The sequence below is a fragment of the Penicillium cataractarum genome, assembly GCF_028827025.1.
Source record: "Penicillium cataractarum strain IBT 29864 chromosome Unknown utg000004l, whole genome shotgun sequence".
Taxonomy (NCBI): domain Eukaryota; kingdom Fungi; phylum Ascomycota; class Eurotiomycetes; order Eurotiales; family Aspergillaceae; genus Penicillium; species Penicillium cataractarum.
Window position 1 is genome coordinate 345567 of NW_026622740.1, and position 16724 is coordinate 362290.

General features: G+C 52.0%; 6 protein-coding genes across 6 annotated transcripts; 2 read left to right on the forward strand and 4 right to left on the reverse strand.

The window, feature by feature from the left end:
- Window positions 1–155: 155 nt before the first annotated feature.
- Window positions 156–2873, reverse strand: N7496_004642 (uncharacterized protein; the record flags this gene model as incomplete). The annotated part of the gene is made up of 2 exons (XM_056697571.1): window positions 156–2595; window positions 2656–2873. The coding sequence occupies 2 exons, from the start codon at window positions 2871–2873 to the stop codon at window positions 156–158; spliced, it is 2658 nt and encodes an 885-aa protein (XP_056556096.1).
- Window positions 2874–4490: 1617 nt separating this feature from the next.
- On the forward strand, window positions 4491–6119 carry N7496_004643 (snoRNA-binding rRNA-processing protein UTP15; the record flags this gene model as incomplete). The annotated part of the gene is made up of 1 exon (XM_056697572.1): window positions 4491–6119. The coding sequence occupies one exon, from the start codon at window positions 4491–4493 to the stop codon at window positions 6117–6119; it is 1629 nt and encodes a 542-aa protein (XP_056556097.1).
- A 931-nt stretch (window positions 6120–7050) lies between these two features.
- N7496_004644 (SNF1 family serine/threonine-protein kinase) lies at window positions 7051–9656 on the forward strand (the record flags this gene model as incomplete). The annotated part of the gene is made up of 3 exons (XM_056697573.1): window positions 7051–7448; window positions 7592–8424; window positions 8494–9656. The coding sequence occupies 3 exons, from the start codon at window positions 7051–7053 to the stop codon at window positions 9654–9656; spliced, it is 2394 nt and encodes a 797-aa protein (XP_056556098.1).
- Window positions 9657–10093: 437 nt separating this feature from the next.
- On the reverse strand, window positions 10094–10399 carry N7496_004645 (uncharacterized protein; the record flags this gene model as incomplete). Its single annotated transcript, XM_056697574.1, has 1 exon — window positions 10094–10399. One exon carries the CDS (start codon window positions 10397–10399, stop codon window positions 10094–10096), a length of 306 nt encoding a protein of 101 aa, XP_056556099.1.
- A 340-nt stretch (window positions 10400–10739) lies between these two features.
- N7496_004646 (uncharacterized protein) lies at window positions 10740–12116 on the reverse strand (the record flags this gene model as incomplete). Its single annotated transcript, XM_056697575.1, has 1 exon — window positions 10740–12116. One exon carries the CDS (start codon window positions 12114–12116, stop codon window positions 10740–10742), a length of 1377 nt encoding a protein of 458 aa, XP_056556100.1.
- Window positions 12117–12902: 786 nt separating this feature from the next.
- Window positions 12903–14504, reverse strand: N7496_004647 (putative pathogenicity factor; the record flags this gene model as incomplete). The annotated part of the gene is made up of 1 exon (XM_056697576.1): window positions 12903–14504. The coding sequence occupies one exon, from the start codon at window positions 14502–14504 to the stop codon at window positions 12903–12905; it is 1602 nt and encodes a 533-aa protein (XP_056556101.1).
- Between the last annotated feature and the right edge of the window lie 2220 nt (window positions 14505–16724).

A 16724-nucleotide genomic window follows, 5' to 3' on the forward strand; every position in this document is an offset into this window, starting at 1 on the left:
TGCCGGATATCCAAAAGAGAAAAAAAAGCAGTCAAATACACAATTTGAATCATAACCGTAAGTCCGGGTAAAAAAAAGGGCCACCCAAGACAATCACATAACCGTACATAATATCGTCATATGCAAATCAGATGTTGTTTGTTAGTCGTTTCTCTTTAGCTAGCATACCCCATGGTAACCGATGGCCGGGAAGGCGCATATTTACGCACAGCTCGGCTCGGGCTGCACGCCACAGATCCAATGTCGATGGTCTTGAGCTCTCGGCTCAGGGCGTCCATGCCTGGGTTGCCAGTGCTCAGATGGCTAGCGGCAACGGGATATCCTGGAGAGCCGTGGGAGATTGGTACCTTCGAAGGGATGGGAGGACCGGTGTTATAGTCGTACAATGGGGAGCGAGAGCCCGGAGAAGGAGACACGGAGCCCCGCGAGGAGCGTGGTCGTTCTGCTGAGGTTGAGGTACTGTAGCCCCGGCTGTGCGAGTAGCTACCGTAGCTCTCATGGCCCCGGTCCGCACGAGGCGGGGTCCGATCTACAGGTTCACGGGTGTGAACATGGGTTGGTGTGTACTTCTTGCTCGGGCGATCAGTCTCGGTGGTAGTGCGGAATCCCACTCGAGGTGGGCCAGCGGGGCGAGAAGTGTCGTTGCCACGGGATGTAGGTCGCGGGGAGTGCTTGAACCGGATGATAACTTCAGGCTTGCGGCTCTTTCTCTCCGGCTCGGGTGCCCAAGTGTCTGTAGGCAGGTGGTCGGATGGATCAATCTCACGGCCATCGTCGCCGATGATGGGCTGATCTGGGTCACGGACAGGCTCAACCTCAGCCCGCACTGCCGCATCTCTGGCTTGTGAAAGAGACTCATACGCCGGCGACGGTTCCCTGCTGTTAATTGACCTGGAAGAACGCGGATTGAACGAGTCGTAAGAGTCGGGGGAGAATGGGATCGAAGAGCCCCTAGAAGGTGGGGGTCGTGGACTGACGGACTTGCGTGCAACAACCATGCGCGTATCCGGGCTCACGGAACCGCCTCGACTCCTGATAGAGCTTCGATCATCGATGGGCTGTGGAGATGTTCGGAGGGGATAGATAGGTGCCTCGTACGGCATGGGAATTGGCACGGGTGCCTGTGCAGGCATACTGGCCGGGATCATGGCCGAACTGCTCGACGCTGACAATGGTTGAGGAATCATCATCTCATCCTCCATGTGGCTAGTACTGCCTTTACGGCTAGTTCGTCCCTCATAAACCCGATCTTGTTCTTCGCTTTCGTAGCCAGCCACCAAACTCGCTGGCATGGATGGAGACGGGTCCCTGGCATACCCAGGGCTGTAGGGTGTGTAAGGTGAGGGTGATTGGCTGGCGGGCATCTTCACGGGGGATGGTGGTTGGGCCATTCGAGACCTATGAACAGGAGGTGGGGGAGGAGGACCGTCCTCATCCTCATCTTCCACGCGCGGCTGCATCGTGGCGTATTCAGGATGATAAGGATCACTTCGAGGAGCCGGCAGTGCCTTCATGATGCGTGGTTGATATCGATACTCATCTGCTGGTCCTGAGGAGGAGCTTGGCCGTGAATATTGCAAAGGAGCGGGTTCGTCGCCGTGACCAGATGCCCGGGGCGAGAATGTCGAAACATGGCCAAAAGTCATCGGATTTGCGCCATACTGAGGTGAGACGACCGAGTTGTACGCATCCTCTGGGCGAGGAGGCCTGTCGTACAGTGTCCTCCCATGTGGATCAACCTCGAATGGCGGCTCTGAGGTTGAACGATAGTCCCGAGGAGGCTGGTCGTAGTCGATATGACTGCGCATCGTAGGGGTGGGGCGAGGGTCGTATTGAGGTTGAGATTGAGGTTGAGGGTGCTCATTATGATATGAAGGTTCATGGGCCGTGCGTCTCATCGTACCGGCAGGTGGCAGGGCTGGAGGAGGGGCGGGAGCGGAAGTTTGGTTGTCCCAATCTCGCTGATATGGATCAAGAGCATCGTATGTTCCTCGGCTCTGCATACTCGGGGCAGGGGGGTTGTAAGTTGGAGCGTCATATAACGGTTCGGCATGGGTTGACGGGTAAGGAATAGTATCGGGATTCGTAACTGGGGCGGGTGCGGGCATGGTATGGGCATGATCGTGCATAGCTGGTCGTGACGGCTGAGGATGTTGCAGTGGCGGAGGTGCTGAGTGTGTCTGCTCCAGCACAGAGGGCCTTGGAGAAGGGGCAGTTCCAGATGGATCGGTAGGCAGTGGGCGCCTCTTGACTTTCTCTAATGATCGCGGGCCAGATAGTCCCGAGCTTGAAGGGCCAGCGGCAGCAGCCTTGCCTTGAACCCTCTCTGCCGCTTCTTTCCGCTTCACAATGACAGCCTCATCTTGTTGGCGGGTATCATAGTATGTCATCTCAATGCGAACATCACCAGCATATTTGCCTCGGCACTGGAGTGGGTGCCAGTGGTCATTCTGGCTTCCTCCAGGAATGATCAAGTTCTGCAGGTCAATCCAAGTCTCTCCAATCAAATCTGTCTTTTTATCGTCGTTGAAGATGGAGACTTTTAGCTTGAAGTAGTCTGGTGACTCGTGTACTGTAAAACGGAGCTCGTGATCCCTAGGAATTCCGTCACGTTAGTAGTGATAAGCTTGGGAGTGGTTTGTTGTATCAACATACCATCTAGGAGTTTGTCCACCACGTAGGTCGGTTGGAGTCTTCTTTGCTTCTTTGCCTAGTCGTGCGGCACAGTATGGGTTCTGCTTGCCCATTGTCTTGCGATTGGGCAGGTTCTTCGCACGATCGATGATGGCGACCAGTGTACCAATTGGGGGGCCATCGACCGACATATCGGCGAAGATGCCCGCAGCATGGTTGATCTTGGAGAGCTTAGACATGGTAATAGGCAGAGCGATCACTCAGAGGCTCTTCTGTCTCAACCAGGTTGAAAACCAAGCTTAGCTGGGGGGTATAAATGAGGGCAATCCAGCATTGAAGATATCTGAAAAGAAGAAGAGAAGGAGGAGGGGGAAAAGATAAACGCCCTCTTTCTGGAATGTCAAAGTTGGTATTGAGGGGGCTGGGGGGATCCACGCTGGGACTGGAATGAACGGGTGTGATTGGGCAGAGCCCCTGATTCAGGCTGATTCAGGCGTCTCGGCCATGGTGGATCGGGGCGATATGACAGTACGTGACAGTACAGCGATACATGATTATCGATAAACAAACCTTCCCATTTGGGCCTTTCAAAACTACGTCAGCCCTATTGGCACTTTTTTTTCCCACTTCAACTTTTACGCCTCTCCAGCCTCGTTCGGCAGACAAAGCCCAATATGCAAGATAGATTACATAGTCTCCATTTCATTCCACATCCTCACTCATTTCACCCAACCCCAGCCAGAAATCGAGAATGGAGTGGATCGGCGGCGTCAGCTTCACGCAGATTCCCCAGCCACCGCGACCACCGCTAAGTGGACAAGGGGCATCCCACCCCTCCAGGAGGTGCAACGATTGGCGACAGGCCTAGAGTCGTGATCGTCATCCTTCGATAGCGCCGTTTATGAATCCTGTTTCATTCGACCTGCTGGCGCAGCTGTCAGGCACGGCTCTCCACATGTAAGGTTGGCTAGATGTAAATATTGCTATGGCGACGCGCAAAACACACCGCTTCCTCCCCCTTCTTACTGGATGAACGAGTCCTAGGAAAGAGGAATCGAATATTTTTTGGAACTATCGATAATACCGGCAACCTCCTCCCTTCATGGTAAGACAGATCTCGATAGTCAATCATTGCCCGACCCTCCCTGCTTCCGATGTCAGACAGTTTGGCTGTTGCCTGCCTCACTGCCCCGGGGCGATGCCGAGACTTCCGACGATCCGATCACGTAGTCGCCGGGCCATTTCTATTATTAAAGGCGATTTCGGGAAGAAAAACCCGGGAGCCTACAAGCGCGATATACTACGAACATATGATGTAGCCATATATAGATCATCCGGGTGATATAGATGTTTGCCCGTTGGTGATATCTCAAAGTAACGAGTGATATAGTTCCTCAGCAAAAAGTAGTATTTGAAAGGAAGTCATAGTTCCTCTAAGTACAGTGGATGACACCTATTTTGAGAAGAATACTCGCACTGTGAGCTGTCAATATTGCAACAATGATACAACTTCTGCAGTACGGAGTACAGGTGCATACAGCTGTCCATCCTCGATGTTGGACCCCACCTAAATTACCTAATTGAGGTGATACGGAATTATTGACTGCCTTACAGCCTTATTGCCTGAAAGCTTGGCATCGCAGTGTCAGAGATTCTTTCTGCCTCAGGCCCCAAGACCTCTCGCCGCCAATCCCAATCAGGGCGAAACTTTTTTGATCGGCAGAAAAAAAGATCCTCCAGCCTTTACGACCAGACACCTTTGCGCGCGCCACGAGGTTCTGTCTCGGCCTTTTGTGTTACTTCCATTGACTCTTACGCCTTCTACTGGCGCTTGAAATAGCACCCCACACATCACCATGGCGGCGCCCGTCCTGCCCCTGCAGCAGGTGAAACTCGCCTCGCTGCCCTCAACCCGCCTTACGCCAGAGCAACAATACTGGCGCACCTTCAAGAACCCTCTCTTGATTCCTTCGCCGGCTAATGGCCCCGTTAATCTCATCACTCAACCCTCCGCACCCTCCTCCTCTGCCGCATTCCCATCTCTGACACAACCTCCGGACGTTTTCACGGTGACCACTGGCGCCCGGGTCCAGATCTACTCGATTCGCACACGGAAGCTTTTGCGGACGATTACTCGGTTCGACGATACAGTTCGCGGCACAGATGTCCGTCCCGATGGCCGTATCTTTGTGGCGGGTGATGATACGGGTAAATTGCAGGTCTTCGATGTGAACTCGCGTGCCATCTTGAAGACATGGACGGATCACAAGCAACCGGTCTGGGTTAGCAAGTTTTCACCCAGCGACCCGACGGCGCTCCTGTCGGCCAGTGATGACCGTACCGTTCGGTTGTGGGATTTGTCTTCAGACTCGAGTGCGCGGACATTCGTTGGCCACACGGACTACGTGCGAAGCGGTTCTTATATGCCCGGCTCGATGTCTTCGTCTGGATTGCTTGTGTCTGGTTCTTACGATCGTACTGTCCGTATTTGGGATCCCCGTGTTGAAGGCCGTGCGGCCATGACGTTCAAGATGGCCGCCCCCATTGAGACTGTGCTGCCCATGCCGGCGGGTACCACTGTTCTGGCTGCTGCCGACAACAAGATCGGCGTGTTGGATATCGTTGCTGGAAAGCCGCTACACATTATTCAGAGCCACCAGAAGACGGTGACGTCTCTTGCCTTGGCCTCGAACGGAGAGCGCCTGATCAGTGGTGCGCTAGATGGCCACATGAAGGTCTTTGAGACGACTGGGTGGAACCCCGTCTCCGGATCCAAGTACCCCTCCCCTATTCTGTCACTCAAGGTCATCACCTCTGGTATGGCGTATGAGGATAGACACATCGCCGTTGGTATGCAGTCGGGCCTGCTCTCGGTCAAGACCCGTCTGTCCGGCCAACAGAAGGTCAAGGAGCGTGAACGCCAAAAGGAGATGCAAGCACTTTTGGAGGGCAAGTTGGAGGAGCACGACCGACAAGTCGCAAAGAAGCAGAAGCTGCGCGGCTCCGGTTGGGAGAAGCGTCTTCGTGGACGGGACTTTATCGGCGAAGGGGTGGATATCGTGATTGAGGGCCAGGATCGCAAGAAGCGGAAGAAGGAGCAGCCGTGGGAGAATGATCTTCGCAAGGGTCGCTACTCGGTTGCTCTCGACCAGGTCCTCTCATCTACCGACAAGATCGCCCAACTCACCCTCTTCACAGCCCTTCGTCACCGGTCCGCCCTCCGCGCCTCGCTCAAGGACCGCGACGAAGTTACCCTGCAGCCCGTTCTACACTGGATCTACAAGCACATCCGTGAACCCCGTCTAGTAGATCTGTGTGTCGAGGTTGCCATGAATGTCCTCGACATCTACTCGGGTAATCTGGGTCAGTCTGCCCAGATTGACAAGCAGGTGGAGCGTCTGCATAAGCGAGTGCGGGATGAGGTCGAGATGGCCCAACATGCATGCCAAACGAAAGGCATGCTGGATATGTTGAAGGTTAATTAACCGGGACCGTTGCTGATGTGAAGCTGGGCTTGGAGTTTTATATTATTTTGGACCGGTGTCTATTTGGGATTTGGATTTTTCCAGACGGTGTATATGGCGGGCCATTGAGCATGTATATTGCATAGAAAATAAAAGTCGACCATTTCCACATTTCCACCTCTAGCTTTAAGGTGATTTGAGTTTTGCGTACTCCAGCTGTAATCTGCGGTCTCTACTACAGGCTGTCTCCCTATTGGCCTTGTACCTGGTATGTACTATGCCCACTTAGCCCAGGACTATACATCCTCAGGACATTATATCTAGGTGAAGTGGCGGTCTAGATAATACTTATCTTAGAAATTTGGAATACCAAGATAGCTCACAGCTAATGATGAAAATAATGAATAAATTCTTCCAGGTCGTTACTGGTCCTGCACGGAGCTCTCCTTGGTCAAGGTACTTTGGTACTTTGTAAGCCGAGTTTATCCAAACGTCCTCCTCTCAGCCACCACGTCAGGTCCCAACTCGTGATCGGCCAGTTCACCTTTTTCTTTTTCCCCCCACGACAGAATCATCCATTTCGGACTGGTCATCTTTCTCCCCGCTCGCGATACCCGAAATCGTCCTCTTTGGAAATCCGCTACCGTCAAGTTTTCCGGACATTCCAAACCTCTCTCCCTCCTTTCTACTTCCTCGGTTAACCCTTGGCAACGTGCTCAACCCTCCACCCCCTCCATCCGCCCCGCCCCTCAACCATCTGAGCAACAAAAAACAGCTGTTCAGCTCCACCCTCGGTTCTATTGTGGGGAGGGTCGAGACCGACTGATTGGCGATGCTCTAGACGGGAGGAAAAAGCGCAGAAAAAAAATTAAGAAGAGACGGCACAGTCAGCAAGCCCGCTCCGGACCCAAGAAAATCAATCACGTCACGCTGGTCACGCTGTCCTTTCATCATGGCCGCCGCCCTCGACGAGGAAGATCTTTCGATCCCCCTCCCTCCCACCGACCGTCCGCGTGAACGAGGTGAACGTACGAGCAAGACGACTACGAGCTCAAACCCTTCCGCTATGGCAATGCCTCCGCCCTCGCGCCCGACCGGTCGTCCCGACCCCACGACTCAGTCCCCGGCCACCATGCGGGACATGCAGCGCCTCGATCAGTATCAGACCGTCAAGATCCTAGGTGAGGGCTCTTTCGGTAAGGTCAAGCTTGCTATCCACCAGCCAAGTGGAAGGCAAGTCGCCCTCAAGATCATCTCGCGGCGTAAGCTACTGTCTCGGGACATGGTTGGGCGCGTGGAGCGAGAGATTCAGTATCTTCAATTGCTACGACACCCTCACATCATTAAATTGTAGGATCTAGCTCCCCTTGTTTCTTTGATTCTGTTAAAACCTCCGAGGAATTGACGCCTTGTTCCCTTCATTCCCCCCTCCGTTTTAACAATTGCTCTGGTCTGTACTCGTTGACTGACCGAGTTGCCCCGCCTCCCGCTAGATACACCGTGATCGCCACCAAGACCGACATTGTGATGGTCCTCGAATATGCCGAACGCGAATTGTTTGATTACTTGGTTCGAAAAGGAAAATGTGGTGATGATGAGGCCCGCAAGTTCTTCCAACAGATTATCTGCGCCGTCGAGTACTGCCATCGACACAAGATTGTCCACCGTGATCTGAAGCCCGAGAACCTCCTCATCGACAGCACGAAGAGCGTTAAGATTGCGGATTTCGGATTGAGTAACATTATGACAGACGGAAATTTCTTGAAGACCAGCTGTGGCAGTCCGAATTATGCTGCCCCCGAGGTCATCTCCGGAAAGCTCTACGCCGGTCCAGAGGTGGATGTTTGGAGTTGCGGTGTTATTCTCTACGTTCTGCTCGTGGGCCGCTTGCCCTTCGACGACGATTATATTCCTGCTCTGTTCAAGAAGATCGCTGCTGGAAACTTCCACATTCCTGGATACATCTCTCCCGGCGCAGCCCGACTCATTCGCGCCATGCTTCAAGTCCACCCGGTTCACAGAATTACCATTCAAGAGATCCGGGAAGACCCGTGGTTCACTAAGAACCTCCCCAAGTACCTGGAACCACCAGCCGAGGAGTTCATTGCTACAGACGTGGATCTGAGCAAGATCGATCCTCGTAAGGTGGGCGCTGGAAAGCCGGTTCCCGTGAAGCATAAGATTCACCAAATTGCCGTGTCCAAGCTGGAACGAAGCATGGGATATGATCGGGAAGATATCGAAGATGCCTTGCGCCACCCGGAGCCTAGTGCAATCAAGGATGCCTTTTCGATTGTCGTTGAGAACGAGATGATGCAAACCAACTGTGAGTTAATTATTCTCCAATGGGTGAAAACCTACTAGAGGCTTCCTGGCTAATTAATGTTTCACACAGCTCCAACCGACGACAACCTGTTGGCCCAGAGTGTGTCACCCCAGCCAAAAGCACCCGCACCTGCTCCCGCCCAACGAACCCCCGCGACTCCAAGATCTCAAGAGCAACCAGCTGCGACACCTGCCGTTGCACGAACCCCCAGTGTCTCACGCCGTCCCCGACCAGAAGAGACTCAACAAGAAGACCCCGAGGAATTCGAGCCACAGCGTCTCAGCCATGTCCGCATTCTACCTACGAGTCTGCCTTATGTCCATGATCAGCTCATGGAGCAACGTGACCGAGAACAGAGAGCTCGCCTCGAAGAGCGCCGACGGGAAGCCGCTCGTGCCGAAGAGGATCAATCGGGATCTGAACGCAGAGAACTGACTCCAGAAGAGCAAGCCGCCACTGCTCGGGCATTGAAACCCCATTCTCGCAGTGTCGTCGATCTGGACAAGTTGAGGTTCGAGCCGCCGATTGGCCATCCGATCACACAACAGCCTAAGAAGTCTCGAAAATGGCAGTTTGGTATCCGCTCACGGAATCAGCCATACGAGGCGATGCTGTACCTGTACCGAGCTATCGCTGCTCAAGGTGGAGTGTGGGATATTCAGCCTGTCGAATCAGGCACGACCATCGGTCCCGATGCGTCACCAGACAAACCCAAGCCTCTGCAAAGCAAATACCCCGACCTCCCATCAGACTACTACATTCCCAAGGACCCCTGGTTCATCCGCGCCCGCTTGCTGAAAGAAGGCGTCAAAGCCCCGGGACAATCAACCAGTGTCTACAACAGCCGCAGCGACCTCGAAGAGCTCCGTCGTCGTTTCAATATCTCCGGTATCTCCGTCCCGGGCGACGACAAGGACAAAGATATGAAATCTCCCTCGTCCGATAACGGCGGTCTCTCTGCACCCTCATCGGCCACGCAAAATACCAGCATACCCAGTATCTCGCACGGCGTCTGGGTCTTCGTCGATATCCAACTCTACCAACTCGAGGAGAACAATTACATGGTTGACTTCAAGTGCGATGGATACCAGAACGTTATTCGCGCCCATGGAGACACAGAGTGGCACCCTATTAGCAAGCGCTTCATGAACAAGGAGAAGGAGGTCACTAGCCCTTACCCTTTCCTGGATGTGGCATCGGACCTTGTGGCTCAGCTGGCCGTGGCTAGCTAGATGCCCTCGAATTTTATCTTATCTTTATGATCATGACAATTTTTCCCCATCATAGTCACTTCCCTTTTTTTTTCCGGTCTTCGCCTGCTGATGTTTTGTTAATGTTCCTTGCTGGTGTATGTATGTGGAGTATGATGCTGTACATGGATTTATGTTTGCATTTGGTGTGTTATGTTTTCGAAATTTTCATGAGCAAGCGTGTCGGTGATTTTCTTTTTCTTACATGACGTGGAGTTTATTGCTCTAGTATTTTTACCTTCAATATAACTTATGATACTTCTGATCGTGAACAAAAAAACATTTTCCATTACTTAGGCTCTCGAGGTGTTCCAGTTACCAGTCCGCCTTTTATTAACTGTTAATGTTTCCTAGTTCACTGCAACCATCAAGCTGGACCCTCACCATCAGTAAACGTTTCATTGACCACATGAATGGCATCAACTAATCTGAATCTGTCTCAGTCTCCCAACAGCATCATCCATAGCCCGCGCAACATCCCGAGTAAATATCCGCTGCCTTCTCAGCTCAAAACTCGCAAAGCACAAGATTTGCTTAATCTCATTGCACTTGATGTAGAAGTAACTATCCCCCAACGACGATTGATATACCCCAATATCTTGGACTGCCTGGTCCATGACAGATGCCATTGCGTCGGGTGGGACGTAGTATGTGTTGTTTACCCATGACGTGAGGTTTCCGATGAGTTCGTAGCGTAGCTGGATGAATTGGGCGAGGAGGTGCATTGTGAAAGGGAAATTGGGGATTCGAGATGTGGAAAGTGTTGATGGGACGATGACTTGGTATTTGAGGCCTTCCGAAGAGGTTTGGTATGTAGTTATTTCTGCAGGGACGAGGAGGAAGAGTGTTATTGCAGTGGATGGCTTTATAATGCTCCTTTGACTCGAGGGGGGTTGAGCGAGTAAGCAGTCTTTCTTTGAACAAGATTCTTTGGATAGTTATTGAACTGGACACCATTCTTTGTTCAAAGGTAAGAAAGCCCATTGAATAGAAACTTATTCCTTTCCTCCTTACACATAACTTGACAACAAAGAAACCCCCCCCCCATCCCCGAACCTTCTCGACTCACCTAGTCCGCGGACTAACCAGACCATAAAAATTCAACGGCTTCACACTAAACGCCCCATTCGAAGCAAGTTTATAATCCGGATCCTGGAACTCGAACGAAACATCCTTCAAAATACTCGCAAGAGTGAAAACAGACCAGCGCCACGCCCACGCCTTCCCATAGCACTGGCGTTTACCGTTCCCAAAGCCCTTCTTCGCTCCGCTGGGGAGATTCTCCAATCTCTCGCCGAGCATACGCTCTGGATTGAAGATTTCCGGGTCTTCGAAGACGGCAGGGTCGCGGTTGACCGAATGCAAGATTGTGATCATCGTTTGGTCGTGTGGGATTTCGTATTTGCCTCCTGCCAGGAAGACGGGGCTTTTGTCTCCCGTGGGGATAGGTTCGATGTTGAAGCCCGGAGCGACGGCTGATAGACGGAGAGATTCTAGGATGATGGCTTCGCAGTATTTAAGCTCCTTGAGCTTGTCGAGTTGGATCTTCTCATCGGAGCCGATGATCGAGTCGATCTCCGCGCATGCTTTGTCTCGCGCGTCGGGATTCTCCAGGAGATAGTACAGGGCGTACGAGACGAGATTAGAGCTGGTGGCGGCGCCAATGAACATAGTCACGACCTCGTCCACGGCCTCTCTATCGCTGAGTTGTTTCCCAGTCTCCAGATCCGTATTGTTCAGGATTGCATCTAGAAGATCTTTGCGCGATTCTTCCGGCGTCTCCTTGCGTCTCTTGATAATCCCACTCGCAAAATCACGCATGATCTTGATATCATTCTCAAAGCCGCGTGCATAGAAAAGCCAATTCACGAGACCCAGACGATTAGGCCGTTTCATTGCTTCCATCGTGATGCGCTCCAGAGCAGGGATGATAGCGGGATCTGGGCCTTGGAGGACTTCGACCCGCTGATTGAAGAAACACTGCATGCAAGAGGCCATAAGTAGACGATCCAGGTCATCCGTAATCAACACTGGCTGCTTGACGGTCGTCGTCCATTTGCGGGTCAAGTCTTGGATAACGGTCGCCATGTCGTCAAAACAAGCATCCGTGCCGGACTCTGTGACAAAGGGTATCATGATCCTATGTGCGATGCCCCAGCTCGATTCGATGTCGTATGCAGTGAACAGACAGTCATTTGCGCAACGGCGCATCTCGACAATAGGACCCGTGACGCATTTTCGGAATCGTTGCTGGTCGCATATTTCCTCGAGGAGTTCCACACTGCCGATGAAGACGATTTGCTTGCCTAATGCTTTAACCTTGAAGATTGGGCCGTATTCCTTGGCGAGTTTGATCAGTGAGTTCCATGTCTCATTGGGATTGACATTGAAGATGTTCCCTAGGATGGGAATGCCGGGCGGTTGGGGTATCGGGGTAGACATAGTCTGGCTGGTAGAGAATGTAGCGAAAGTCGCTCAGCAGTGGATTAGTTATGGAAATCAAAGAATGCAGACATGGCGGAGGGGCAATAGGTATCTTATAAGTTACAAGCGACCTGAGCCCTCGAAGTGGAAGGGGACGCGAAACCCACACGGGCTGAAAAAAGCACTAAAGGTATTCTCGTGGCTTGCTGAATGTCACACAAGACATTCGTACAGTAAACAATCGCAAGCGATAGGCTTACTCCTGCCGGGAAGCGCAGATTCTCTATGGCACGTCATCCACCGTAGAATACCACTGCAGGCAGTTCAATCTTCGTCCAGACATGTCACACAAATTGTAAATTGGACTGAATATAGCGGAAGCGTACAGTACCTTATTAATGTGCAAAAGCTGAGAGGGAGACGCCTCTGTTTTTTATTTCTTGAGGCTAGACAGAATAAAGCCTAGTTTGGTTCGAGAGGCGTTCGTAGGCGCCCGGCACCCACGAACCCAGTGGATTCCGGTGGTGACCAACTGCGCCATCATGTGGACGAGTCTGCAGAATTATGCACTTCCACCGCGAGGAGGCCATAAGAGGTAACTGTTAATAGAGCTGAATATTTCAAATCTGTACACGGAAGTCATAATTTTCGGAATTTACGTAAGGCAAACGAAAATCAACAATTACTCAATCAATCATTCAGTATCTAGGTGATAACTGACTTCGAGGTAAACACAGACAGCTACTCTAGACATTGTCAATTGTACATGGCGTTTTTATGGACGCCATGGCCAGCCAAGGCCAACTACTCCTCCTTCTTGGCGGGCTTCTTGATCGAACCCCGGGAAGAGATTCGACCACCCACCTTCAGGTGCAGTTTCTTGCGGCGTTGGAGTTGGTTAGCCGCCTCGGCGACGAGGTCCTCGCCGTCTTCACTCAGGTACTCCCCCTCTTCTTCACCGACGTCGTCCTTAACTCCGCCCTCAACTCCGCCTTCATCCGCCTGCTCCGCCTGTTGGCCGCTCTTCTTCTGAGCCGACCGCCGCTTGGCATCCTCCAACACGTCCGGGTGGAAGGTTGGCAGGATTTCAATGTCGGGGAAGCGAACGAGGCTGTTGCGCTCCCGGTACGCCGCATTTTGGGCGACCTTCTTCTCATCCTTGGTGAGGTTGCCTACAGCGTTGGCCTTGGTCCGGCTCTCTCGCTTGGCGTCCTCTTGTTTCTGGATGCTGGTGAGGTAGGCCTCGATGCGCCTGACGATGTCGCGAATGTCATTGAACGAATTGCCGGCGCCGACCTCCCGCTGGAGCCAGTCAGGGACGGGAGCAGTGATGGCGGTTGGGTGTCTGCGGCCGTTCTGGAGAAGACCACTCGGAGCGGGTCTCTCACCCTGTCCATCAGTTCGCAGGGCCTCGCGGCGACGAAGTCGGAGCTCAAAGCTCAGGACGTACCCCCATTCTTCCATGCGGTCCAAGGACTGCAGCAACAGCTCACACTGATTGAAGGGCCATTGCTCAGCGCGATATCTGGCCCGCTGGTAATGTTTTCTGCAATAATAGACCCAAACTGACTCGGGGAATAGCTTTGTGGATGCCTTGTTTCTGCCAAAGAGGTGGGAAACAATCTTTCTGAAGTGGAGGCCATCCGGGCTGGGACTCATGCTGCAGGGTTGGGAGAATTCGCAGAGGGGCTTGAACTTGTCATCGTCTTCCTCCTGCTCTGTCGGTTCTTCGGGCTGAACCTGAGGCGAGTTGGCGGCCAGTTGATCGATATGCTGCTGGCTATGGGCAGGCTGCTGGCCATAGGAATGGGACATGAAACCCGGAAGAGGTGGCAGGAATGGCGATGGCTGGGTCATTTGCGATGGGGAGGAACCGTAATACATAGCCTGTGGCACCTGAGGACCATGGGGGTTTCCTGCGTTCCAAGCACCGGTGGAGAAGGGGGCGAAGTTCAGCGAGGTGATGGGAGGCAGTTGATTTTGACCGTGATTGTAAGGAAGGAAAACCCAGGTTCCAGGAGGCAGGGCGCCGTTGCCATATGCCTGCTGAGGGATTTGAGGGTACTGAGGGTACTGAGGGTATTGAGCGTAGTTCGGAGTGACGGTTTGATATGGGACGTTGTCATAGACCTGAGGGGTTGGGGGTGCGGGAGCAACCGAAGTAGGCGAGTCATGGAAGTCGGAATATCCTCGCTGGTTTCCAGTCGGGACATGGGGCTCCATTTGCATCGGATGCGCATGGGGATGAGGGTGGGCGTGGGTGGTCTGGGTGTTCGGATTCGAGCTGGTGGTCTGGCGCTGCCACGGGTAGTCTTGTCCATCAAGGTCTGCGGTACCGACTTGATCATCTGGGATGCCCGGCAGCTGGCTGCCAGAGGGAGGCTGCCCAGTATTGGATCGATCCATGGCTGGGATAGCTTGAATGATCGTGAATGAATGTTCAGATGTGGGAACTGATGTGGAAAAATGATGCTTGGAAAAAAGATGGAGATGGTAGAGAGATGGGAGAAGGATGGTGGGAGAGGAGATGAGCGGGCAGGACAGGACAGAAGAAGTCGAGGATGGATGGAGGCTAAACGAGGATGGAAATCTCCTTCAAACAGGCTACGACTCTTCCAAATTGGGAATGTTTGCGTTGGTGCCTTCACGATTTCTCGTGTCTTGGCCAGTCTCCACGGTGATTGCCTTGAAGGAACAAACATGACCACCAAAGACGTTGCTGGATGCTTCTATTGAACTAGCAGCCTGGAGAAACAAGTCCAGACTCAGCTTCAATCTCAGGAACTACTATCATCAAAGCTGATAGACCAGGACTCGAATGCCATATGCTATATGGGAGTGCTGCGATTCGCCTTGAATCAACTACAGGTGACGTTGAGATATCCACAGCCCTCTATACCTCAGACCTTTCAACAGTTTATTCAAAAAGCTAACTACATCAGCTACAGACAGTCCTTTGAACATCAAAATTCTACGGCAAGCACAGAGGAGAACATACTGCCACGGAGCCAAGCATGCTGAAGACTTGACCAATGGGTTGAAGTCCTACGAAAAGACTGCTGTGTGTTGAAAACCTCGGAAATCTTCCCACCGAGGCTGCTGGACGAGGATAGGACCATATCTCAATGACTCGCTTTCCAATCGTAGTTATAACGAGTTGCAATCATGGCAAGCAATACAGCAGCATGCCTTCAATATAATAGGCAGAGGATTCCCTTGAACAATGACGACGTGAGTAGCAAAATCTCCGGTTGGCATGAGGCTATCTTTGCGACGATACTTGTCTTGAGTTTGGTTATCTGAAAGTTTATAAACATGGCTAATGAGATATGATTCTACTAGTTGAGCTTTGGAAGTATATTCGTTTAGCCTTCCGGTGATTGACCTTGATCGGAGTCTAATCCAAAACTTCCATACAATCGTTCGAACAACTGAGGTTCCCAAGCCGCTCCAATCAGCCCAAACCTCGAACCCTCCAATATGAACCACATCTTCGATTGGTCAATAGTAAGGTTTTGGCACCCTGAATCCCAATCTGCCCAGAATCCATACGCGGGTGCTTAATACAACCAGAAAAGCTCCTGCTCAAGAGCAACTTGGAACAAGCAAATCTGAACTGTGTCATTGGAGGCTCGCATACCCGATACAGACGGCGGTCAGTACGGAAAAATTCTGAAACTCAAGGCCATTAGGCTTCCTTAAATTTGCAGAGGGTTCTCTGTGTGTAGTGGAGTCTCTCTTCGGCATATTGCCTCGTCGTCCTGCTTACTGATGACTCTGACACCCATCTCCTTATGGTTTTCTCCAAAATATCCTATCTTAATAGTGCACGGATGCACACCGCTTTGGAATATTCAACTTTGAAAGTATGGAGACCTCGATATAGACCGAATGTTGAACAGCATGGCTAGGCTATTCAAATTAGAGGAACGGCGGAGACGCAGACAAAGCTTAGCAGCATAGCCAAGAATTGTAGATCAAATTTTAGAGCCAATGAAATTCACCGATTGGAGGCGATGATTGAATATGTTTCTGGAATTCGAGAGAAGGTTTAACCGACTGTATACCCAAATTGCACTCCGAGAGAGTCTGCGACAGCTGGGTAGACTTCCAATCATGGTGAGGCACACATCAGTATCTGGGATTTAACAAGATGTAAGTCTACCCCACCACTAATGTCGCTACTGTGGGGATATTCAGGTAGCATAGAAGCGGATGTTGACGCTTTGCCAAAGTAGGATGAGCGAGGTACCCCCAGACTGACGTGGTCTCTGTGCTGCCGTAAGGAATTAGCTTTGCAGGGTTCTCCGCTCATCCAGGTCGAGAAAAAAAGTCAGCCTTCCACTAGCAATTGCCGATAGCATTATTCCTGCAGAAAACTAGTGCTTGCATGAAGAAAGTCAGCTTAGTGATCCTCAGCTTAGTGATCCTAGAGAATGGCGCCCGCGCCCAATACGAGAGCGAGGTACCCGTTGACCAATTCCCTATTCGGGTTGCAGTAGAATGTTCGCGGATTGTCGGGTAGAACAATCGAACTAGATCCGCGGCAACTCATCTCCGAGTGTAAAATAGAAGCTTTGGATTCTGGGTGGCTATTGATCCCGCTCGCAGTAGTATCGTCAGGTT